Raw genomic sequence first — 24,781 nt, forward strand, 5'->3', positions numbered from 1 at the left:
ATATTGGCTTAATCTCTTGTCATTTGCTCATATAAAAATGTAGTATGTAGTGTGCACTGATTTGTGCAAAATTAGTATTCACTCAAAGGTAACATTCCCAAAGTTTTTTATTTTTTTCTTCTTCTAATAAAGCAGTTATTATTATGCTCTCTATTGTCTTTTCAACTACCGTCCAGGTCCATAGGAATGTCTGTTTTTTTCAGTATCATTCATCACTTGAAAATCTTTATCTGTGGTAATATAATCTGTATATTATATTGTGTTAAGTCACTCAGTCATGTCCAGCTCTTTGCTGTGTAGCCCACCAGGCTCCTCTGTCCGTGGGGATTCTCTGGGCAAGAATACTGGAGTGGGTTGCCATGCCCTCCTCCAGGGGATCTTTGCAACCCAGGAATCAAACCCAGGTCTCCCGCATTGCAAGTGGATGCTTTGCTGTCTGAGCCACCAGGGAAGCCCGTATATTATGTTGATTCTTTGTAATCAAGAAATCATAAGTTCGGGCATTTGTGAAGTCTTTTTTTACTGGAGAAAAATTCTGACTTCTTATCTGTAAAGCTGGAATACACCATCATCCCACTACCCTCTGTCACGTAGAAATTTCTTTATTTAAGCAGTCTTTGTGGAGGATTTCTGTGGTTGTCCAGTGGTGAAAAATCCACTTTCCATTGTCAGGGATGTGGATTTGATCCCTAGTCAGGGAACTAAGATCCTACCTCCTGTGGAGCAACTAAGCCTGAGCACCGCAACTGGAGAGCCTAGTCAACGAAACAAAAGAAGCCTGTGTGATGCGACGAGGACCCACTACAGCCAAAATCAATAAATAAAAAAAATATTTGGGATAGCAGAGACATGTAGGCCAGTTTTTGAACCTTTTTTTTTTTTTTTTTTTTTCATTTTGGCCGCACTGCCTGGCTTGTTGGGGATCTTAGTTCCCTGATCAGAGATGGCAGTGAAAGCAGGGAGTCTCAATCACCTAACCCTGCCTACCCACCCACCCAGGGAATTCCCTAGAGCTTTATTCAGGGTCTTAAGAATTCCAGTTCAGGAGACAGATTTGGGTAATACCAAAAGATTATTCCCAGGAAGAGAAAGAGTCAGGGGCTCAAGGCCAAAGCCACAGGGTTAGAGTTGTTCTGTGCAACCCTGACACACGGAAGGAAATGTTTGTCCTTAAAGGATAGGTGGTTATGAGTCATTTTAGGGTAAAAGACCAATAAATAAATAGACTGTCACAAGTTATCTTAGAGGATAAGGGTCCCCTAAGCATCTTGAGTTTCTGGAACACTGGGCAGATGTTCTGGATGCCTGTGTTAAGACAAGGAGCAGTTGAGGTTCAAATTCCGTTCCTGCTGAGATGTGCAGAAGCCACACTTCCTCAGTGGCCTCCTGGCTTCATTTTAGAGAATGCTCTTAGCAACACCTCCATTTTTATTTTTTCCCACCGTATGTCTTAGCTGTGTTTGTTTTTTTTTTAATCTGTGTAAATTTCTTAAAACTTTTAAAACTTCTGAACCCCATGCAGTTTGGATTACTCTAGAATGCCAGCTTAATCAGATGCTGGATAGTGGAAATATACATAGCCGTATTTCCCTTGTTTGAGTAGAATCTAGACAGTTGGTCCCTTTTAATGCTCCCATACCCTGAAATGGTGGATGATTTTTAAAAAAGGTGATTGCAGAGCACTGAGAGTTCTGAGGGAAAAGACAGTTTTGCTGATTTTCACTTTTAGAAACTGCTTCATTGCTAAGTCCTTCTCATTCTTTTGATTAGCTTCCAGCAACTCACATTCCTTTGAAAACTCAGAGTACTGCTATTCTTGTGTGGATTTTCTTTTTTTTTCACTGAGGATTATACTGACCTAGTTTCACTGAACTATGAAGTATATGGAAAATATGTTTTTTAGAATCTGTCAGAATACCTGTTTTAGGGAGAAGTCAGAACTCCCAAGAAGGGAGTTAATCTCGTGTCTCCTGGAGAGGGAACAGAACCTCATTTATCATAATTTTATATATGTTTATAACATCATTTTATTTTTTCCCCCTGTTCTTCTAATCCACAGTTGATTTAGGTAAAAATGAGTAGGGGTGAAGTTTGGGACTGTGGGAGAGAGTGAAAGAAACTACATTCTATTAGCTTGAAGAGTTTATAACTACTAAAATAACAAATAAGTTATTAAGTTATTCTTCATGTTCTAACATGAAGAATATTTAGTAACTTAGAGCAATTTATTTCAGAGGATTTTAAGAAATACTCCACAGAAAGAGCAAAGCCCTGTTAGATTTTTAAGCCTCTACTTTTAGCTCAGCTTGTGATTATACTGGACCTGACCTTTATAAATTACAGCCAAATGATTGCCTGAAACATGGTTTGCCTTCTCTGTGTGTCCTATATGTCTGTCTTTGGGTTAACCCCCTTAGATAGAGATGATTTCTCTGATGAACTTATGCTTTGGATTCAAGTTGCTAAAGTGTAGACAGCCATTGATATAAGTAACAGTTTGGTTAATTGCCTGTTGTAGAGCTGCTGCTGCTGCTGCTAAGTCGCTTCAGTCGTGTCCGCCTCTGTGCGACCCCATAGACGGCAGCCCACCAGGCTCCTCCGTCCCTGGGATTCTTCAGGCAAGAACACTGGAGTGGGCTGCCATTTCCTGCTCCTGTTTGAGAGCAGTGGATAGAATGGAAATCTGACTTACCTAGTATTCATTCACAAGAGAAATATGTTTATGGAATAGGACATTAAACGGGACCTTATACTGTATTGTGGGGCTTCCTTGGTGGCTCAGACAGTAAAGAATCTGCCTCCAGTGCAGGTTCATTCCCTGGGTAAGGAAGATCCCCTGGAGAAGGGAATGGCAACCCACTCCAGTATTCTGGCCTGGAGAATTCCATGGACACAGCAGCCTGGCAGGCTGCAGTCCATGGCGTCTCAAAGAGTTAGTCCCGACAGAGCGACTAATACACACGCAGACTATGTTGTCTTCTAGTCTACTATTACACATGGACGGTATCTTTCATAGTGATCGCCTGAAAATGCTGTTGGAAAAATCATGCAGCCTTTCTTGCATTGCATTCAAAGGAAGTTGTCTATCCTTTTTGCATTTAGCTTTTTGAAGCTCTCAGGAAGGAAAAGTGATTCAGGATATGAGTTTGGAAATGCACATCTCTAACCATTCATGCAGTGTAAGCCTTGATCCTCATCTCTGTCTAAAATTTCAATCATAAGTCTAGAAGTTGCTGTGTTACTGAATCACTCATACAAAAGACTGGTCCTAATATGGACCTGGGAGAGGAAAGTCACCTGGAGCCATTGGCAGAGGCTTCCAGGGCCAGAGGTACAAGGAAATAGGTATGATCCAGTCATTTGATAGAGAACATGATCAAAACAAGATAAAATTGAAACTATGAGCAGTGTATAAAAACACGGTTCTAAATCAGAGCAGAGGTCAGCAAGCTTTTCCTGTAAATGGCCATAAAGTAAATATTTTAGGCCTTGCAAGCTGTACATAGGGTCTGTGGTAACTACTCAGCTCTACCAAGGAAAATAGCCATAGACCATGTAAATGAATGAGTATGGCTGTTTTCCAATAAAACTTTCTTTACAAAAACAGATGGCAGGGGACTTCCCTGGTAGCTCAGTGGTAAAGACTCCATCTGCCAGTGCAGGAGACACAGTTTCTACCTCTGACCCGGGAAGATGGCTCATGCTGCAGAACCAACTAAGCCCGTGCACCACACTGTTGAACCTGTGTTCCGGAGCCCAGGAGTCACAACGACTGAGGCCACGTGCCACAACTGCTAAAGCCCGTGTGCTCTAGAGCCCTGCTCCACAGCAAGAGAAGCCACCACAGGAAGCCTGCACAGCACAACTGGGGGGTAGCTCGTGTGCAGCAGCAAAGACCTAGCACAGCCAAAAATAGAATAAATAAATAAATTATTTTAAAAATGAAAAACATGGCAGGCTGGATTTGGCCTGCAAGCCCTGGTTTGCAAACCCTTGGTTTTGAGCACCAGAAGCCCTTAAAGGGTCTGTTAAAACATCAGTTGCTTCTCTGACACCATTTCTGATTCAGTAGGTTTGGGATCAGTTCAGTTCAGTCGCTCAGTCATGTCCAACTCTTTGTGACCCCATGGACTGCAGCATGCCAGGCCTCCCGTCACCAACTCCCGGAGTCCACCCAAACCATGTCCATTGAGTCAGTGATGCCTTCCATCCAACCATCTCATCCTCTGTCGTCCCCTTCTCCTCCTGCCCTCAATCTTTCCCAGCATTAGGGTCTTCTCAAAGAAGTCAGCTCTTTACATCAGGTGGCCAAAGTATTTGAGTTTCAGCTTCAGCATCAGTCCCACCAGTGAACACCCAGGACTGATCTCCTTTAGGATGCGCTGGTTGGATCTCCTTGCAGCCCAACGGACTCTCAAGAGTCTTCTCCAACATCACAGTTCAAAAGCATCAATTCTTCAGTGCTCATTTTTCTTTATAGTCCAAGGTTTGGGATGGGTGTCAATAATTTCCATTTCTAAGTTACCAGATGATGCTAAGACTTTTCTTCTGAGAACCACTGAGCTAGAAATTAGAAGTATCTCCTTTTCATTGTTTCTCCTGTGTCTTTTGGAAGGAAGGCTGGTTTTGTTAAACTTAGTGTTGCCCTTATAAAACTTCAGGCAGTTTTTTTTTTTTAAAGGAACTTTATTTCCATCTTTTTCACTTCATCTACCACAGCTTCCTTACAAATAAGTTTTCCAAACTTGAAAACTTCCTGTTCATTCCTCTTATCAGGGTACATTTTGCCCAGCAACCACTGCTCCCAGGACTCCAGTTTTATGAGGGATGAGAGATAAGTAACGGCACAGATTTCTCCCTCTTTGTTTTAGTAAGAATGGCCAACACTTAATAAGCACATACGGTGGTCCAAGCACTGTTCACGTGCTTTAAGGTATATTTATTCATTTAAAATGGGTTCCAGGATAGCTGAGGAAGTTGTGGGATCTTGGCCATCTAAGGGTGGTTCAATGAATCTGTGTGTTGATGTATCCCAGGGTATCTTCTCTCTGGTTTCCCTCATTGCGTCCCACTTCCTTCTCAGACTGGCTTCCTGCCCTTGAAGGAGAAGGATTAAAAAAAAAAACAAAACAACTTCTCTGTCAGCTGAGCAGGGGGACCTTCTTGGGCAGCGGTGACTGCTGCCGACATGAGCATGAGTAGCCCTCCCTGCTGGGGTCTGCAAGGAGGGCTGCACCAGCTGTGAGGCCCGACTGACCTGATTCTAATTGCCAACATCGAGCTGATGTTATTCTTGGCCCAGGGCAGAGCGATTACTCAGTAGTTTCTGTTAAAGTGATTCTTTGTTAAAGCTCTGCTCCCAACCCCCATCCTCTGGCCCTCCCACTCTCTCCTCTACCTATTCCAGTCTGGAAAAAAAAAAGAAGCCCCAAAAGCCGAAAAATTAAGGGTATTTTGATGGTCGAGACAGAACTGCTGAAATTTCTTTTAACAACAGAGGGGGAGAGAGAGGATTTTAACTACACCTTAATTTTTCCCTGGTTTCCAAAGCCCTTCAATTTTCAGTAGATGTAATTTTTAACTTTGCAAAGTAACTCAGGGTAGGAGAAAACCTTGCATCCTCAGTTCCTTCTTGCACTCTGTCTGCCTTCCTTCCCCATCCTAAAATGCCCAATTTCACCTCAGCTCAGCCAGTAGAAACTAACGTCCCGAGACAAGCAGGGCGGGGGGCGCAGCTCAGCGTTCACTTGAAGGGGTCTTTCAGTACGATAGCAACATCTTGGGTGCCGTGTGTAATGAGACATCTTGAGTGCCATGTGTAATGAGCTTTTTGCTAACGGCCTGTGTGTATATAAGCACAGCTTCACAGGTGTGGGAAGGGTTCCCATATAAACCCAGCCAAGTCTTGTTATTCTGCTCCTAAAAGTTCATTGCATGTGTCTAGAAAAATTGTGCATACACACCGCCCACCCTCCCCCTGTCCAACTGCAGCAATGAGTACTTCAGCCTTCGCTGCTGTGTGTTTGCGTTGTGGGGGAGGGGGAGGCAGGCACCCGGGCTTTTCCAGGCAGTCAGCAATAACATGCTAGCTCCTCAGCCTGACCCAGGGAGAACCAACAAGCAGACCAGCTCTGCAGGGGGAGTCTTTCTATGTCTTCCCAACAAGAGTATCTGGGAGGATGGTTGGGCATGGGAATTAGGGGGTAGTCTGGGCACAACCTCAGGCCAGTGCTTAAGTTCCTAGAGCAGGCTGATTTGAACTTCCTAACCTCCTGCTGCTCTGTGTTGTTTTGTGTTGTTTTCATTTGGTTTGGGGATCTTTTGTTCAATTTTATATTTCCTTCTGACCTTTATTGGGAACTCATCTAGTTTGTTTATGATTATGATTGTCTTAGAGCCATTCGATTTAGCGGATTTTGCCCAAACTAACCTCTTCATCCATAATGACACTCTATTCAAAATATGTGATAATACACATAAAACCGTATTCAGGTGTTCAGAAACAGGCACTGTGGACAGGCTGTGGAGTCAGATACTCCTGTTTCAATCTGAGCCCATGACCTGCGCCAAGCTCTTTAAACCTCCTTGAACGTCGGTTTCTTCATCTCTAACATGGGGATGATGATGTGTATCTGTGGGTTTTCGTGAGGACCATATTCCTCAGGATGTTTCCATGTGCCCAAGCACTAAATGTGCAGTGGTATTTGTATAATCGCAGTGAATCTTCACAACTGCCCTCTTATAAAAACAGAGCATCACATATGTGGCTTTCCCAGGCTCACAGAAGTGACAAATAAATGGAGGAGCTGGGGTTTTTGAATCCGGGCATGTCAGCCTCCAGCATCCAAGCTCTTGGCTATCATGCTGTATGTATTATCGCACTTCCCAGGTGGCTCTAGTGGTAAAGAACTCGCCTGCCAGTGCAGGAGACATTAAGAGATGGGGGTTCGAGCCTTGGGTCAGGAAGATGCCCTGCAGGAAGGCATGGCAACCCACTCCAGGACTCTTGCTGGAGAATCCCATGGACAGAGAGCCTGGCAGGCTGCAGTTCATAGGGTAGCAAAGAGTCAGACACGACTGAAGCGACTTAGCACGCATGCATGCAGATGTATTATTACATTTTAAATTGCAGTTCGTGTGTTCAACAGGTACTTATTGACACTCACAAAGCTATTTTGAAAACTTAATCTCAGGTAATTTAACTAGTCTCCTGCTAGGCAGATACACTGTTGCAAAAGAAAAGGTCTACTAAATGTGTGTTACCCCAGTTACCTCAAATTCCTAATTAAAGAAATGTCTTAAAAAGGTGTTTCAGGGTTTAAAACTCTTAGAAATGGCCACAGTCTACCTTCCGTTGTACTTTTATTATTTAGGAACAATGTCAGGGACCACTGAGGCTTTTGGTTTTTTACTGCCGTGTAATTGCCTTACAAGGTTGCGTTGGGTTCTGGTGTACAACAGTGTGAATCAGCTATGTGTATACGTTTAGCGCCTCCCTCCCATGCCCCCCCCCCACTCCTCTGGGTCGTCACAAAGCCCCAAGCTGAGGTCCCGTGCTGCGCAGCAGCTCCCCCCTGGCTGGCTGCTTTGCATGTGGTGGTGGATATGTCAGCGCTCCTGCATCAGTTTGTCCCACCCTGTCCTTCCTCCACTGTCACAAGTCCATTCTTGACATCTGGGTCTCTATTCCTCCCGTGCATTGGTACCATCTTTCTAGATTTCATATTTATATATTAATGTACTGGATTTGTTTTTCTATTTCTAACTTGCTTCACTCTGTATGATACGCTCTAGATTCATCCACATCACTACACATGACTCAGTTTTGTTCCTTTTTATGGCTGAGTAGTATCCCATTGTATATATGTACCACATGTTTATCCATTCATATGTCAATGGACATCTAGGTTGCTTCCATGTCCTGCCTTTTGTAAATAGTGCTGCAGTGAACGTTGAGGCCTATGTGTGTCTTTTTGAGTTATGGTTTTCTCAGGGTATATGCCCAGTAGTGGGATTGTTCTTGCAGCATCCTGAACTATGTTCTATGAGTTTGAAAATTCAATGTGTGGGTTGTTATTAATAACATAGGAACTATCTCTTCAGTGATCAATTTGTCCTTTCAACCCTGTTTTTGTTATTGGTCATATTTTTAAAATTTTATTTCTTTTTAATATAAATTTATTTATTTTAATTGGAGATTAATTACAATATTGTACTGGTTTTGTTATACATCAACATGAATCTGCCCCAGGTGTTCTATGATGGTATTTTTGAGAAGGCTATCAGGAAACACGGCAGGTGTCTGCAGATGTGAATACCACAGATGTTGCTTTTGTGATTAATCACTAATCAATTTTGTGGTTAGTATTATGCTTGCTTTCTCAATAGATTTCATAGAAATCTGATTCTTAATGCACTGTTACAGTATAGACATCGGTTCATTATGCTGATTCATTACTACTAGTAATAGAAACCCCTTGGTTATTACCGGAGTGTTTTCTAAGCTGTTGCTTGGAAGGAGGAAGGTGAGAGCAAGGAAATAGGTGTATAGTGAGTGCCTTTTGCATGCTAGGTGTAGTAGTATCTCCGTTCCACTAATGAGGAAACTGATGCTCAAAAACTTTAAGTAACTTACACAAGGTTGTACAGCTAGCTTTATTGCAGTTATAATAGACAAGCCAGGTCAGAGGGTTCTAAAGCCCTTTTCTAGTCTACCTCCCTCCCCGATGAGTAAGTGACACTTCGTTTTCTCCTTGTTTTATACATTTATTATTAGTCAGATAAGGCATTCGAGTTTTATTGTTGCTGCTGCTATACATCCATATGCACAAATATAAAAGAAAAGGTCAATACAATGAATCAAACTCAAAACCCCACTTGGCTGTAGATATGTTAAGAGACAACTCTTCACCTGCCAGCTGCTTGGGATTGACCTTGTTTGTCGTATACCCTTAAAATGTGGGCTCTGCTACAGTTGCCTGGTGGCCAGTTCCCTTCCCTCCCCTCACTCTCTGACCTCTGGCTTTTTTCTGTTTTTCTGTGGGCATATGAGGGACTCATAGCAGTAACTTTGTGTGAAATGATGAAAGACTTCATCTTTAAACACAAAGAACCCCATCCATCTGTGATGGATGCAACCACAGGAAAAAACTTAATAGCTCTATGACAGCAAAGTTTATATAAGATAAACAGTAGGTCAACGTGTGATATTCTGAGCCAAATAAAATAAACTATACATTTGAAGACAAAGGCAAGTTAGTTATTTAGAAACTGAATTTAAAGTTGTAAAGGAACATAGAGATTACCTTGTCTAATTATTTCATTTACTCATCAGAAGATATGAGGCAAACACATTATTAGGAGAACAAGGGCACTGATATAGAAATAATTCCCTAAAACTACTAGTAAATAAAATATAAAAGAGACAATTGAAAGTAAGGCTATGAATTATTTTTTTAACCAATTGAACTCTCAGTCTGGGGTCATTGGTGATCTTTTGAGGTTACCTTTATTTATTATACATGCACACACACATATTCTTGCACACTTTAACTTTCCAAGTAAGTAACAAAGATTTGCTTATGCACAAATTTTTTTCAACCGCTTTTCCTTGGAATAAATTAAGTGAAATCTCTGTCTTTTAAATGCATCTGGTGAAAGCTGGACACATTGCTAGGTTTGCTTTAATTTTGCTTTGGAAGGGAGATAGATTTAACTTCAGTGCAGCTGATGTGAAAAGGGAGTCAGCATGGCCTAAATGAGGAAGGCAGTGTAGTGTGGCGGGGCCACGGAATAAGACTCCTTCCGGGACTTGCCATCATGGACAGACCGTGGAAGCCTTTTGTACTCTGATTTCTTCTGTAGATGGAAGTGATGATGCGACCCGCCATAAATGGCTGGGAGCGTTATATGATACAATATGTAAAGCACTTAGAGCAATGCTGACTGTGATAAAAGCTCAATAAAAAGGTGTTGCTCTTATTGCTGTGTATTACTTCGTTTTTCATTGTGGTAAAAAACACAGCATAAATTTGCCCTCTCGGAGATCTTCGTTTTTTGTGCAGTATTTTCACCTGTGTGCATGTGGTTGTACAACGGATTACTAAACGTTTTCATCTTGCGTAACTGAAACTCCGCACACACTGAGCAGCTCCCCGTGTCCCCCTCGCCCAGCCGCTGACGTTCACCACTCTGCTTTGTGTTCCTGTGAATGTGATTACTTTGGATTCCTCGTATCACTTAAATCTTGTCGTATTATTTTTTAGCGACTGGTTTATTTCATTTACTGTAATATCCTGAAGGTTCACTTGTTGTAGTTTACGGCAGGATTTCTCTAGTTTTTAAGGCTTAATGATACTCTGTCACGTGTATACACATTTATCCATTCATCAGTCTATAGGCGTTTAGGCTGCTTCCACATCTTAGCTACTGCAAATAAGACTTCAGTGAACCTGAAGATGCAGACATATCTTCTACTGTATATTACTTTTAACCTTAAATGTACATATCTCTGGGGCTTCCCAGGTGGCTCAGTGGTAAAGAATTCACCTGCCAATGCAGAGACTCGAGAGATGTGGGTTCAATCCTTGGGTCAGGAATATTGCCTGGAGAAGGAAATGGCAACCCACTCCAGTATTCTTGCCCAGAAAATCCCATGGACAGAGGAGCCTGGTGGGCTACAGTCCATGGTGTTGCAAAGCTGGACATGATGAGCTTGCATGACTGAGCAAGCATGCTTGCACATGTCCATAGCGTTATAATCTCAACTTGGAATTTTAGTCAAACCCCTCATGCCAGAAGGAGGAATTGGTCTGAATGATATTTAAGAAGGTGGCTTAGAAGTTCAAGGCTCATAAAATACTAATTAGCTACGTTTTGAAAAACTAGTATTTACTTATTTGGACAGCAGGAAATTATATGCAGATTATTGCTAGGAAGAGACATGAGGAGAAAGAGTAAAAAGAATGATTAATAGTACCATGGTAAAATGGTTAAAATAATAATATGTTTGTCCAAAAGCATAAATGTCTTATAAACATTAGAGAAAAAGAGAAACAGCATGAGCAACAAATTAGAAGCCAGCTTTCCATAGGACATGTTGTATTTACTTAAATAATCAGGGAAAGGTAAGGCAGTTATTCTTCCAAACATACTGATGGAAATATAATCAGTACAACCTTTACAGAGGGCAATTTGAGAATATGTATTTAAAAAGATGTAGAAGCAGCAGCAGCATTCTGATCTAGCTATTCTGTTTTAAGGAAATTATTTTAAGGAAAAGATGCAGCGTATATCAAAAGGTAGAAATAACATGATGTTTATCACAACACTGTTCTTAAATAGAGAATTAACCTGGCGAAAACTTCTGGATGTGTGTGTGTGTGTGGTTTCAAAATGAAAGTATAAAATTTTAGGGGGCCTACTTTTTCCCACTTAAAAATGTATTGGAAACTTAGTTCCTTAATTGCATGTATGGATCTACTGTGTTAGTTCACAGTATTATACTGTTGGTGACTGGTTAAGTAAACTATGATAAACTGTAATACAAGATGTTATTCAGTTGCTAAGTCATATCTCACTTCTTTTGTGATCCCATGGACAGTAGCCTGACACGCTTCTCAGTCCATGCAATTTCCCAGGCAAGAATACTGGAGTGGGTTGCCATTTCCTTCTCCAGGGGATCTTCCCAACCCAGGGATTGAACACATGTCTCCTGCGTTGGCAAGTAGATTCTTTACCACTGAGCCACCAGGGAAGCCCAGGAGAAAATAGATAGCCATTAAAAACAGTGATCTAGATCTACCCTATAGATATGGAACCAAATGCTCAAGATAGATATTTGAATGAAAAAAAATTTTCAAAAAATCAGATATCATATACGAATTTTTGTAAGCCCACAGAAATAATGTATCATATACATAGAAAATAGGTGATTATACACAGGAAAGAATCTAAATATTACTAGAGGTTATCAGAGAACAGAATTCAAAATGACTTTTAAAACAGTTTTCCTTTTTTGTGTGAATGTGTTTCAAAAAAAACCATTAGTCTGCCAAATATTTCTGAGCATTGAGGGAGGAAAACAGAAGGCAATGCAGAACCTACAGTCATTGGTGTCTAAACTTGCCCTCAGAATATAAACCTCTCCCAATGTATGACTGTCATTTGGTTGGGTGGTGGGGCTGCTAGTGAGGGAATGTCGTCAATGTGATGTCTTAGGGCTAGGTAGCTTTGTGACCATGGGGTGCAGCCCTGGCCTTAACCAGATGCCTCATAGTAGGACTTTGTTTGTAACACCTAGCCCACGATCTGTTCAAGTGTCTCAATACTACTGAGAAATCAACCGAGAGACACTGTTGGTATCTTTGTACGCTTAGTTGCAGGAAGTCTGAAGCCTGTAAGTATATTTGACTATCTCTTTTTAATGGCCTGCATTGTTGCTCAAATGTTTTTAGGTACAACTGATTTAGGGGCTGCCTGAAGCACAGTGTTTTCAGTTGGTTGGTGAATAATACTCTCTTCTCAATTGTTCTGTCCCAGTAAGCACCTGTATTCACATCCTTTAGAATAGGTCACTGGAACTTCTAAGAGCCTTCTTTCCTTGTTGCTAAAGGAGAAAAAAATTCTTAACTGGTTTTAGAAATGGGAGGGAATGCCAGAGGACTTCCAGATCTCTTTGGCATCTCAAAGTCCTGTCTCAGTGCCCAGGTCATCCGTCTCTCTCTGTATGAACCAGAGCATCTTCAGGGTTTCTGCCCCATCCCTGTTGAGGTCCTAGCATTACCCACTGCTGGTTGCAGTACTGGAAGTTGTACTCTTTATCTTGCTCAGCTTTCAGACTTGCCCCAGGTGACAAACACTGTGAAATGAAGACAGCCAAGAACTGCATATAGGATGGGATGAAGACCTTTTGGAAGCTTGATTTTGCCAAAATAGATACAGCTACCCTCACCCTCTCCCTGGCTTCCCTGGTGACTTAGATGGTAAAGAATCCACCTGCAGTCTGGGAGACCTGGGTTCGATCCCTGGGTTGGGAAGATCCCCTGGAGGAGGGCATGGCAACCCACTTCAGTATTTTTGCCTGGAGAATCTCCATGGACAGAGGAGCCTGGCGGGCTACACAGTCCATGGGGCCACAGAGTCAGACACAGCTGAGTGGCTAAGCATAGCACTGTCCCCCTGCCTTTTTTATAGCATTGTATGGTTGCACGTAATGTGTTCTTTGCGTTGAGCAACTCTCAGCCTGGTTGTAGTAAAGATGAGTGATTAGCATCTTACCTTCTCAGGGAGATAAACCATCCAGTACTTGAGTTACCAGAACTAGAAGCTGTGTTATGGGAACTTTATCCAAGTTAGGATAAAATCTCACATGGGGAGAATGATGCATAAAATGTTTGCTGTCCTGATAGCAGAGAAAAAGGGGTACAAAGTGACATTAACCAACTCAAATAGAGATTTCATATTTGCCTGCTTCATCTACCTTAATTTCTGAAAAATGAATTTAGAGAGTTATTTCACTGCAGGGAGGCATCCAGTTATATTCCATCACCAAGAAGCCCGAGTCAAAACTGAAAGGGGTGTTTCTCTGGAAGGGATTAAAACACACACATACACCACACAACCTCCCAGAATTTAATCTCTGAACGGTATTATCTTTCAAGTAAGGGAACCCAGATCTTGCTTCCATGTGGCCTTCCAAGTTGCAGTCTGTGTTCTATCACAGATTCCTCCTTCCCACCCATGATTACCCTTCTGTTGTGGGAGAAGGAGGGCCTTTCCAGTCTTTTGTCTGGGGCCAGGCCAAGCTTCCAACTGTGGTTTCCTCTGAGTGTCCTTGCTGAAGCATTGCTGTTTCCCACACCCAATAAAGAGGCAAAGGCTTGCGTTTGTTGACCAGGTCTTGAGTGGAGGCTGGTGCTGATATAGCTTTCACATTCCCAGGACAGTGACTGGTGACAGTGCAGGCCCCACCCCTGGGTTAGCCCACAAGTGCAGAGTGCTAACACTCTGTCCAGACCTCACAGTTCTTAGAAATTACATGGCGAGAACTTTATATAATGCTCCTGTTTATTTATGAATGAATACCAGGACGAAACAGTTCACATAATCTGTCATAGAGGTAGACTTGTAGGATTAGGGTCAATACAGGCTGTGGTTGCTGGGGGGGTGGGTGGGGGTTGGGGAGGCTGATTTCTGCCAATATTCTACACTCATCTATATGTCTTCTTTTATCTTTGCCTGAGTACTTTCTGGTTTTCTTCTCATCAGTTTTGATTACTTTAATCTCATTCCACTTAGCCTTGGCTTTGGTGCAGCTTTTGGGAACTTGTCTGACACATTACTGACTTCGGGGAATTTTGGATGGCATAGAATTACAATAATTTCATTATCCATTCAGTTTATGAGCGTATGATCCCCAAATGACAAATGAGAACCTAGAAGCTTTTTACTGTATTTGGGAAGACTCTCTGCTATTTTTGAGATGCAGTTACATTTTTATTATATTGAAGCTGAAACAAGCTTGACTCTTTGGTTGATTGAGAATTGTCTCTCAGCTCAGTTAGGATTCCATTTGGTTGCATATAATAGAACACTTCCCACCCATGGCTGTTTAAACAAGTTAAAGATTTCTTTTCTTTTCCCTGTGTAACCAGGTATCTAGAGATAGAGGTGCTCCTAAAGTCCATGGTGCGGTCAGAAACCCGTGCTCCTCCTGTCTTTATCCTCTGCGATCCTCAGCAAGGAACTTCCACCTTGCTGCTTCTGAGTAGATGGCCACGTTCTGGGTGAAGAGCAGCAACAGTGCAGGGTGACAGCTGTGTGCCAGCCAGCCCAGTCTGCCCCCTTTGAAGAGCTTTCCCAGAACTGCACTGGGAAACGTCTCTATTTACCATTCAGAACCAGGTCACGGGGTTATCTCAAGGTACAGGAGGGACTGGGAAATAGAATGTTCTAGGTGGGCACATGTTTTACCCAAATGAAATCAGGACAGTTTTGGGGGGAAGAAAAGAAGAATTATTAGTATCCAGGCAAGTGAGTTTCTTTTGTGGTTTTGAGGTAAAGACTCATCTTATTACTATGGAACAAGTGTCTGAGGTCCTGCCACAGTATGTGCATCTAGGAAGGTGAATTTATTTTCATCTGGAATCTGAAGAAGGGCTTAACTTACGTATTGTGGCTGAATGTAAGTTGAACACAAAACACATGAGGCCCTTTCACTATTCAAACTCCAGACAGCGGTCCTACTACAAGATAGGATCTCTGTGTAAACACAAACTTGTCTATTTTCTTGTATAGGAATTTAGTAGTTGGTATAATATGAGGTGCTTTTTTCTTCACTTATGGAGTAAATGTTTATTAAGCACCATTTGTACACAAACGGTCTTCTTGGCACTGTTGCTGCTGCTGCTAAGTCGCTTCAGTTGTGTCTGACTCTGTGCGGCCCCATAGACGGCAGCCCACCAGGCTTCCCAGTCCCTGGGATTCTCCAGGCAAGAACACTGGAGTGGGTTGCCATTTCCTTCTCCAATGCATGAAAGTGAAAAGTGAAAGTGAAGTCGCTCGGTCGTGTCTGACTCTTAGCGACCCCATGGACTGCAGCCTACCAGGCTTCTCCGTCTGTGGGTTTTTCCAGGCAAGAGTACTGCAGTGAGGTGCCATTGCCTTCTCCCTTGGCACTGTTAGTGAAACAAAAATTAATCAGGTACAAAGGCAGGCATTTCCAGTATGTATTGTCCAGACACAGAAAAAAGTATGTATATAGGTGGCTGTGATACAAGGTAATTGTGCTAAATGTGATAAGACAGATACGAATGCAGGTTTATAAGCGTTTAGAAGAGAAAAAGGCTGTTCTGCCAGAAAGAATTGCGTAAATATGATCTGGGGAACCTACACATGTGCTTTCATTTTATGAGTTTGCTTTTGCAGCTAGTGAGCATCATCATAAGACTGGAAAAATATGCTGGAAACACAGAACCAACCACCATTCACAAGTCATTGCAGATAAGCGGACTTGCATGTCAGCCACCCTTTGGTTCCTCAGTACGCTGAGCTGGTAGTTTGGGAAGGAAGGGGGCATTTCCGTTTCTGCTGTGTGCCTGGGGCTTTGATTTATTTCAGGAAACCTTTACTGAGTGCCTGGGCTGCATTTACGTATTGATCTTCATCTAATCCCCTACAGTCCAGCCAAGTGATTATAATTGCTGATGAGGAAGCTAAAAGCTCAGAGAGGTTAAGTAACTTGAAAGGTCACCCAATTTATAAGTGACAGAGCCTACATTTGAGTCCAGGCACACCTGACTATGGGCTTCCCTGGTGGCTGAGATGGTGAAGACTCTGCCTGCAATGAGGGAGACCTGGGTTCGATCCCTGGGTTGGGAAGATCCCGTGGAGAAGAGAATGGCTCCCCACTCCAGTGTTCTTGCCTGGAGAATTCTACAGACAGAGGAGACTTGCAGGGTACATCCATGGGGTCACAAAGTTAGACACCACTGAGCGTGTCCGACTTATCAGCCCTTAACCGCTTGTCTCACCTGACTGTAGACCCACGTTCCTTTCCACTTCCATGAGCCTTTGCCTATCGCTGATGACCTAATCTGGTCTTGAAGCCATAGTAAGTGTTGAACAGTCAATTCTTTCTTCAACACAGTCTAATGGCAAGTCCTCAAACCAGCTGGGCTTCATTTGATATTTTGATTTATACTTAGAAAGTTAATCTGCTGCCTGCTCACATCTTATTAGAACTTAACTTACTTTTGACTTTTCAATAATTTACTTTTAGAATCAGTTCATAAATAACTACATTTAGATGGCATAAAATTCAAAAAGGCACAAATAATATATAGTAAAAAATTGGTTTCCCTTTTCCCCTAACCCCTAGCTAACCAGTTCTTTTCCATGGAGGCTGCCAGTTTTTGTTTTTAATCCTTTCAGAATTGTTCTGTGCAGATACCAACATGGTAAATATCTTTGTGTGTGTATATTGGCATATAAAGATATGTTTATAAGTATCCTTTTTCACACAAATAGAAGCTTACTATACTCCCTGCTCTGATCGTGCTCTTTTTTATTCATCTTTTTATTTGTATTTAGATGTCCCAGGAAGATTTTTTAAACAAATTTGAAATATGGTTAAGCTGTCACCACGGCAACGTGTATTGAATAGATGTTCTTCCTGATGGCAGTTCAATGAAGAATGTTTTTATTTCCACGAGTTCTTCCCTAACAGTGGTTTTCCTCCTCTGCTTCTCATCCAGTGAATGTGTTTATAGAGGGCCCGTGTAGACCTCGTCAGCCCTCGTGGTCAGTTCTGGCTTCCTCCCCACCCTGAGCAAGGCATCTTGCGAGCACGCGTCAGTCTAAGCTCACTCATTGGGAGATTGTGGGGTCACCCTTTCCTGCCACCCTCCTTCCTTCCAATTGAATCTCTCCCATGGATTTTTAGGCCCTTAGATATGGTGCTTGAAAGGAGTGGATTTCTTTTTGAGCCAGTTCCACAAGCTGGCCTCTGCTACACCCCTTGGTTACAGATGGCCCACGCCCTTGCTCCCACTGCCCGCCTCCCCGGGTGCAGCCCTGCACTCTAGGCTTTGTCCCTGGACTCAGGTCTTCCTTGGTGCCCCTCCTCCGGTCAGAGGTAGAGGCAGGTGAGCCCCTCTTCCATTCCCTCTCGGGTGGCTTCCAGAGATGAGGACCATTTCAGTCTAGTTGGTCTGTAAGAAAGTGCCATGAGCGTCCACCTCTGAAATCGCTTTGCTCCTTGTCGAGCCTCTCAACCACACACACTCCATCCGCACAAGAAGGCCGGCTACCCCTGCTGCCCCGTATCTGCCCAGCCAGGGACCTTCGGACACACTTTCCTGAAATGGGCCATTTCAAGGCATTCGCGTAGAAGGACTGGTTAACACTTCTTTGCTGAAGCCGCTCAGTTCATCTTTTATCTCTCAAAAACTAAAATTCGTAAGGGACAGAAATACTGCTGGTGTAGTTTGCCTAGAAGGTGAATGTCTCCTGAGAGCATCTGACATTCCTTCAGGCCTTGCTGTGAGAAAATGACATTTCTCCCATTACCTCTTGAAGTGTAGTGCCTGTAGGTGGAAATCAATTGCCAGAAATCCTTTAAATAAAAAGTCCTATGTCTTTTGTCACTTATATTTTCTTCCTAATAGCCTTTTCTATTTAAAGCTTTTATGAGGCATGCATACTGAAAGCAGGGTTAACATATTTCAAGAATCAGTAACAAAATTTGTAACACACACGAAAAACTATTTCTAATGAGGTAAATAAGTTGCAAGACTTGTTTTAAGCCTCTCTCTGAGGAAGTATACAATTAAGTGTACATCCTGCAGGTATGTGTTGGTATTTGCGATGTCTAGATGGTGATTTTGCGATCTTCATTTAGTATCTGTAGGCTTACCTTCTAAGCGAAAATACCCTTCATGTCGTAATTTTACTTTAAAAGTGTTTCCAAGTGTAGGTCTTAACGTTAATCTTTAGGTCATCAAGGTGTTACTACTCCACACTGGGTCCTTCTCTTTCCTCAAAGGTGCAAGCCTTCTAGAGGAGTTCAGAGTTCTGTGAGTGGGCTGGAATTGAGTCAGGTTCAAGTCACTTTTGTTCTCTGCCATGTTCTTAGTACTTAACACCTGACAAGAGGCATTCGTTAAATTCTTGTTGAATTTAACAATGAAGGGAAGTACTAAGACCAAGAGAGACCAAATGCTTCTCTGATTCACGTCTATGGACAACACATAGTACCCAGCTGCCCACTGAGTCCTAGCCCAGTGCACTTTCAACAAGACCATCTCCACTCTCTGCTAAAAGAGATTTCCCTTCTCTGAATCTAAACCTGCACTGGCGTTATTGGAGGAAATGTTTTTTCTTTAAAGTTGCTTCATTTGAATGATTTCCCTTTTCCTTTTGTCCTCTCCTCAGGATTGCAAACCAGTTATTCACTTACAGCAAATGGACTGTGAAGAATATCTCCATCAATCTTCTGTTTTTCTTTTTCTCGTAGGCGATCTTTGGCAGCCAGACACTACCTAACTCCAATTTATGGACAATAAATAATGGTGCAGCTTGCAGAATTCCAAGCGCCACAGCCAGTGGCCAGAAGCCAACGACTCTGCCACAAAAAGTGGTGCCACCTCCAAGTTCTTCCTCCTCCCTGGTCCCCAAACCCCCATCCAATCACAAACAAGTCCTCAGAAAGGCAACATCCCAAAGGGCTTCCAAGTAAGTTTTCGGAATTCTTCTGTTCCTTCTGAGTTGTATCAATTCGGTGCTAACAGTGCTCTTTATTTATGGAGGCTCAAGACAATGTGTACTGCAGTGCTGAAAAGAACACCTGATGGGGAGTAAAGGCCAACTGTTTTCCCAGCCCTGGCTGTGAGCTAGAATCACCGGGGGAGCTATTACACCATGGCCAGCGGCAAGGCTGTCCCCTGTGAGAGGGGCAGAGACTGCTCCTTTAAGTGCGCCAAGGGTAATGGTGAGCATTGCAGCTGGCAGGTCACGGCCAGATGACTCTTGTGACCTCCAGCAGGAGCCTCAACCAGACACAACCCCTGGTAACTGCTGAACTGTGGACTCGGAGGAGGGAACTTCCTCCTGGATGTGTTCTTCTTTCAGTCATTCTACAGAGTTAGATCTTTTCAATTTCATGTAAAATGCAACACTCTTCCCTCACCTCCACCCTTGTTTATTTGTTTTTAGGCATTTGAAAGGGAAGACATAGGATTGAGATTTCATAAGATGAATTAACTTCATTGACATTAGTCATCAGGCTCTGTGAAGCAACAATGTTTCTAATACCTTTTGTCATCTTCCTATCTTGCCTGAAAAAAAAGATGTCTCTGTACCTATATCACTTACGTGTTTTAGGTCACGTTCTTCACTCTACCTCCAGCCATTTTCCCTAGAAAACTAGAAATGGGCTGGTAAAAAAAAAATGTTTTGGCTTTAGCAACCCCTGACCATTTAAAACTGGGGGACTTACCAAAGCTGTCTGGAGGAGGAGGCAACCCCTGATGGGTGAACACCTAGAAGAGATTTGTGTATTTCTCTTGCTCTCCTTGAGGGTCCCCATTCGTTTGTCCTTCACGAAATCAACTCAAATTGTAAAAAGGAATCCTAGGGCACAGAAAAAGCAGTTCGTGTTTTCCGCCCCTTGGATAATGAATCATATTCTGGATTTGGATTGAAAAACAATCCCTTGTGGTTGTTTTAATTATACTGCTGCCAGATTCGTTTACTCAGCAAATATTTATTCAGTGCCTACTAAGTGCCAAGCACTGTTCTAGGAATAACTGGCATCATGATAACTTTAGAGAACTCTCTGGAGCAGTAGGACAGTTCAGTTTGTTGTTGAGAGCCGATGGCACGACAGGAAGGATTTGTGGCCCCTGAGTTCCTTAAGGGCGCAGCCCCCGGGGCCCGACTGCCTGTGTCAGACCCCTCTTCACACTTTATTGCTGCAAGATCTTCAACAAGTTGCAATTTACTTAAACTCTTGGCTTCAATTTCCTTACTTGGGACTTCTCTGGTGGTCCAGTGATTAAGAATCCACCTGCCAACGTAGGGGACTCAGGTCCGATCCCGGGTCTGGAAACTAAGATCCCACTTACTGTGGGACAGCTTAACCTGTAAGACACGACTGCTGAAGCCTGCATGCTCAGAGCCCTTGCTCAGTAACAAGAGAAGCCACCCCAGTGAGAAGTCCTCTTGCCGCAACTAGAGAGCCTAGACAGCAGTGAAGAGCAACACAACCCCCTAGAATTATTTGTTCCCTTATTTGTGGAGATAATATCTGTTTCATAGGACAGTTGAGAAAGATGAGCAGACTTAATATATGTAAAGTACATTGAACAATACATGGCACACTTCAGACCTCTGTAAGTCTTAGTAACCATCATAAGCATTCCGAAAGCACACACTCCTTCCCAGGTTTGAAAAGCCCACAGCTAGGCGGGGAAATGAACGTTGAATTTGCGAATGTGCTGTTTGCCGTGGTCTTTCCACTTATTGCTGGGATGGTCTTTGGTGGCCGATGAGGTTCGTGTGCTGGTGGAGAGGGGGGCTCTGTTGGCAGGAGCGGGGCCAGACATTGGAGGACCCCGCTCACTGCCCTGAACTCACTACTGGCAGGAGAGCTCTTCAGACTTCTGAGATGGAATTGCAGCTCCATGGACAGGCTTTGCTCTGCTGCATTTTTGTGGTTTCTTGTCTCTGACAGGCAGGAGTGTGGGAAAACCGGAAGCAGCTCAACACCAAAAAAGCACAAAAGAGGGAGGAAAAACAAAATTTCTTCAGAATTTAAAAAATATAATCTAAGTATCAAAAGGCATGCTGTTGAGGCATTGTTCCAGGAAATAGTTTCCAATTTGCCTTTAAAATTCTAGCACAAGTCTGTGAAGCTAAGTAAGTTAGCACTAGTGGAGACCTGAACATCCTTTCCTTTACATGAAAAATGTAGGGCTTGAGGACCCCCCCTGTTTTCAATATGCTCTCAGACTTTTAGGAAGAAGAATAGCACTGTTTTTCTCTGAACTGACTCAGTGAAAAGTTCTCCCTAGGAAGCATCCAGATAAAGTTTTTTGAAATAACCTTTTCATGTAAGAATTATTTTCGATTTGTAAAGCTAGTACACATAAAGATACGTACACTCAGTTTTCCCCACGTTAACATCCTATATTGCCATGGTACATTTGAAGACACTGCAATACGAAGAAACTGTCACCCATACATTACAATAAACTAAATGCCATACTTTATTGGGATGCTGAAGTTATTTTTAATCTAGAGAAACCTTTCACGGCTTCTGAAATCAGGACCCTAAGTATCAGGTGACATATTATTATTGTTGTTTTTCCAAAGTACTTGTTCCTAGCCAGCATAGCAAGTTACTTGACATCTGTGTGATTCAGTTTCCTGTTTAAAATAGAAATGATAATAGTACTAGAAGGCAATGGCACCCCACTCCAGCACTCTTGCCTAGAAAATCCCATGGATGGAGGAGCCTGGTAGGCTGCAGTCCATGGGGTCGCTAAGAGTCGGACACGACCGAGCGACCTCACTTTCACTTTTCACTTTCATGCATTGGAGAAGGAAATGGCAACCCACTCCAGTGTTCTTGCCTGGAGAATCCCAGGGACTGGGGAGCCTGGTGGGCTGCCGTCTATGGGGTTGTACAGAGTTGAACACGACAGAAGCGACTTAGCAGCATGGGGTTATTAAGAGAAGTAAATGAATTGATGAATGTCAGGCACAAATACAGTGCCTGGTACATAGTAAATACTAAATAAGTTTTAGGTGTTATGGCTAATACTAAGACGATACTCCAAGAAATTTTCACATAATTTTTTGCTTTCTTCCTACAAAATGTGTTGCTTCGTTTGATTAAGCTTATTGCTGCCCTGATGCGGGCTTGGTTCATATTAATCAGGAACCCTCAGTTATGACTGACGATACTGAGTCACACTCAGGAATGCCATAGTTGTCCCAAGAGACACAACTAATGAGAAGTTGTAATGAGCTTTTGACCGTGCCAAGCCCTGTGTTTTTGGGTTGAACTTCAAACCTCTCCTAGCGCAGAAGTTGGCACTGGACGAATATAGAAGCAATTTCCAAGAGCATCAAAGTTTCCACATCCTAGAGGGTTGAATTTAGAAAACAATAGAACATAAAAGATGGAATGTCTTTTGAATTTTGGTGCAAAGGGAGTTGAGAATCAGAACAGTGGAGTCCTATTTCTTTATAATAATAGTCTAGTCACTTTCCCTCTAAAGGTTTCAATTTCCTAACTGTAAAACAAAACTCACTGTCCCCACTGAATAATTAACCAAAATAACTTGTTTTCAGTCTGTTCTGTTGAAAGCTTTTTTTATGAGCACGTTTGTTTTTTAATCCTGACGCTTTACAGCCATTTTCCCCATCCTTTCTTGGCCCAGCAGTTCTTGGTTATAGTTCAAAGATTCATAGACTTATATTTCCTTTAGCTAAATCTCACTTGTCAATTCTGTGAAGAGAATGATTTAGATTTTTTTTTTTTTGCCTTTTCCACAGTGCCAATACCATTTTTTGATCTCTCCTCTCTAATGTTTGTAACACTTCATAATTTAGTACCAACTTCAGATCCTCCTTTCAAAACTATTTGGGGTATTTCTTCCAAGCAGTCAGCTTAACTAGGAAGGATGAGAGCCGCTGAACATGCATATGAACTGTCTCTTCCTTGTAAAAGACTTTTTTCCCAGAGCCAGAATCATACTCTCCAGGAAACATACAGAAAGAAATCTGAGATTAGTGTTTGCGAGGGATGTGGGCAAAACTCATAGACTAGAGATGAATTTGGAAAGGCAGGGTCAAAGCTGTTTACCTTGGGACTTCCCTGAGAAAAGAAAACTGCATGAGAAACACCAGACTCAAAGAAAGGGCTTTCCTTTAAATAGCTGGAGTTACCTTTCCTTGCCGGGTTTTAGTATATTCCGCATCAGAGTGACCTCAGTAGACTTCGAAGCCAACTGCTATTCTGTGTCAGCACCCAGGACAGTGGTGTTTGCTAAAGGCTGCTAGGGATTAGGAGGCAGGAAAGCTGTCCCAAACCCAGGAGCATGTTAATCCAAACACCAATTAATGTGACCTCAACATTTGGTCAGCAGTGTGATGGAGATGCTCACATTAATGTCAGAAAAATATAAAAATAAGGATCAAGAAAAAAATATGTTGTATCTTTTTAACAAATGAGTCATTGACAGGAGGCAAAGTGATCAGGAGTTAAAATGGTCCAAAAGTAAGGTCTTGAGGTAAGCATTGAAGATGTCATGTTGTAGGTTATTAACCATCTTTATCAGCTTTTCAGTCTTATTATGTGTAGCTTTGAGAAATATGATTGAAGCTGTAGTGTATCCATCCTTAAATATGAGATTTCTAATTTGTGTACTTCCCAAATAATATAGCCATAGGCTCTTAGTGCTGAAAGACAAAAACCTGGAGGAAGGCGCCATGTAGGGCTTTGGATACAGCAAGGTACACAGATGGACAGTGGCAGAACCAAAGCCAGAATTCACATCCCCTGCTATGCTAACCCCACACTCTTCCCAGTACATATCCCCTACTATGCTAACCCCACACTCTTCCCAGTACATATCCCCTACGATGCTAACCCCATACTCTTCCCAGTAGACCACTGATTTCAGAGACCCTCCCACCAATCTATTCACATCCATTCTGTGCAGTAAGGGACAGAGTAATCATCCTAAAATAGTGCCTTTGGGAAAATGCAGTGTCAGCACTTAGAAACTTCCTTCCCTTCCTTTCCACATTAGTTTTGCCACTTAAATGGCTGATGAAATGCTCAAAAGTAGGAATAGTTAGTGTCACTGTCATAGTGAGGTGTTAGAGAAATGTCCCTTAGATGCAGCACAAGAAGGATTGAAGAACAGCACTGAGAGCTTTATATACTGCCTGTCTGTGGGAGTGCAGTGTAGGAAAACACTGGGAGCCCTGGGATACACCAGTCAGGGCCCTCTCACTCTAAGGGGGCAGGCGGAGACAGAAAGAGCCGGGGGCCAGGTAAGGCACCACCACTTAGGCTCTTTCCTTTACTAGCTCTCAGCATTTGGACCTCAGTGGATCTTAGGATTTGCTTTGGCCATGATGACAATGACATCAGTCTGCAAATAGGTACTTTAAATCACATGTAACAAATTGTTATCATTGGAATTATGTATGGTCCCTTGGGGAGAGAAATACATGAGACTCACAGAATGATGAATCTTCCTTTGGT

General features: G+C 42.6%; 1 protein-coding gene across 34 annotated transcripts in view; it reads left to right on the plus strand.

Moving 5' to 3' along the window:
• Positions 1–24,781, plus strand: part of TTLL5 (tubulin tyrosine ligase like 5) — a 311,118-nt gene that overhangs the window by 212,200 nt on the left and 74,137 nt on the right. For all 34 annotated transcript variants that reach the window (XM_027972048.3, XM_060418366.1, XM_060418388.1 and 31 more), the window contains one exon: positions 19,016–19,233. In XM_027972048.3, coding sequence (XP_027827849.1) covers positions 19,016–19,233 — 218 coding nt within the window. The remainder of the gene's footprint in view (positions 1–19,015; positions 19,234–24,781) is intronic.

The sequence above is a fragment of the Ovis aries genome, chromosome 7 (genome assembly GCF_016772045.2).
Source record: "Ovis aries strain OAR_USU_Benz2616 breed Rambouillet chromosome 7, ARS-UI_Ramb_v3.0, whole genome shotgun sequence".
In the NCBI taxonomy this organism is placed as follows: Eukaryota; Metazoa; Chordata; class Mammalia; order Artiodactyla; family Bovidae; genus Ovis; species Ovis aries.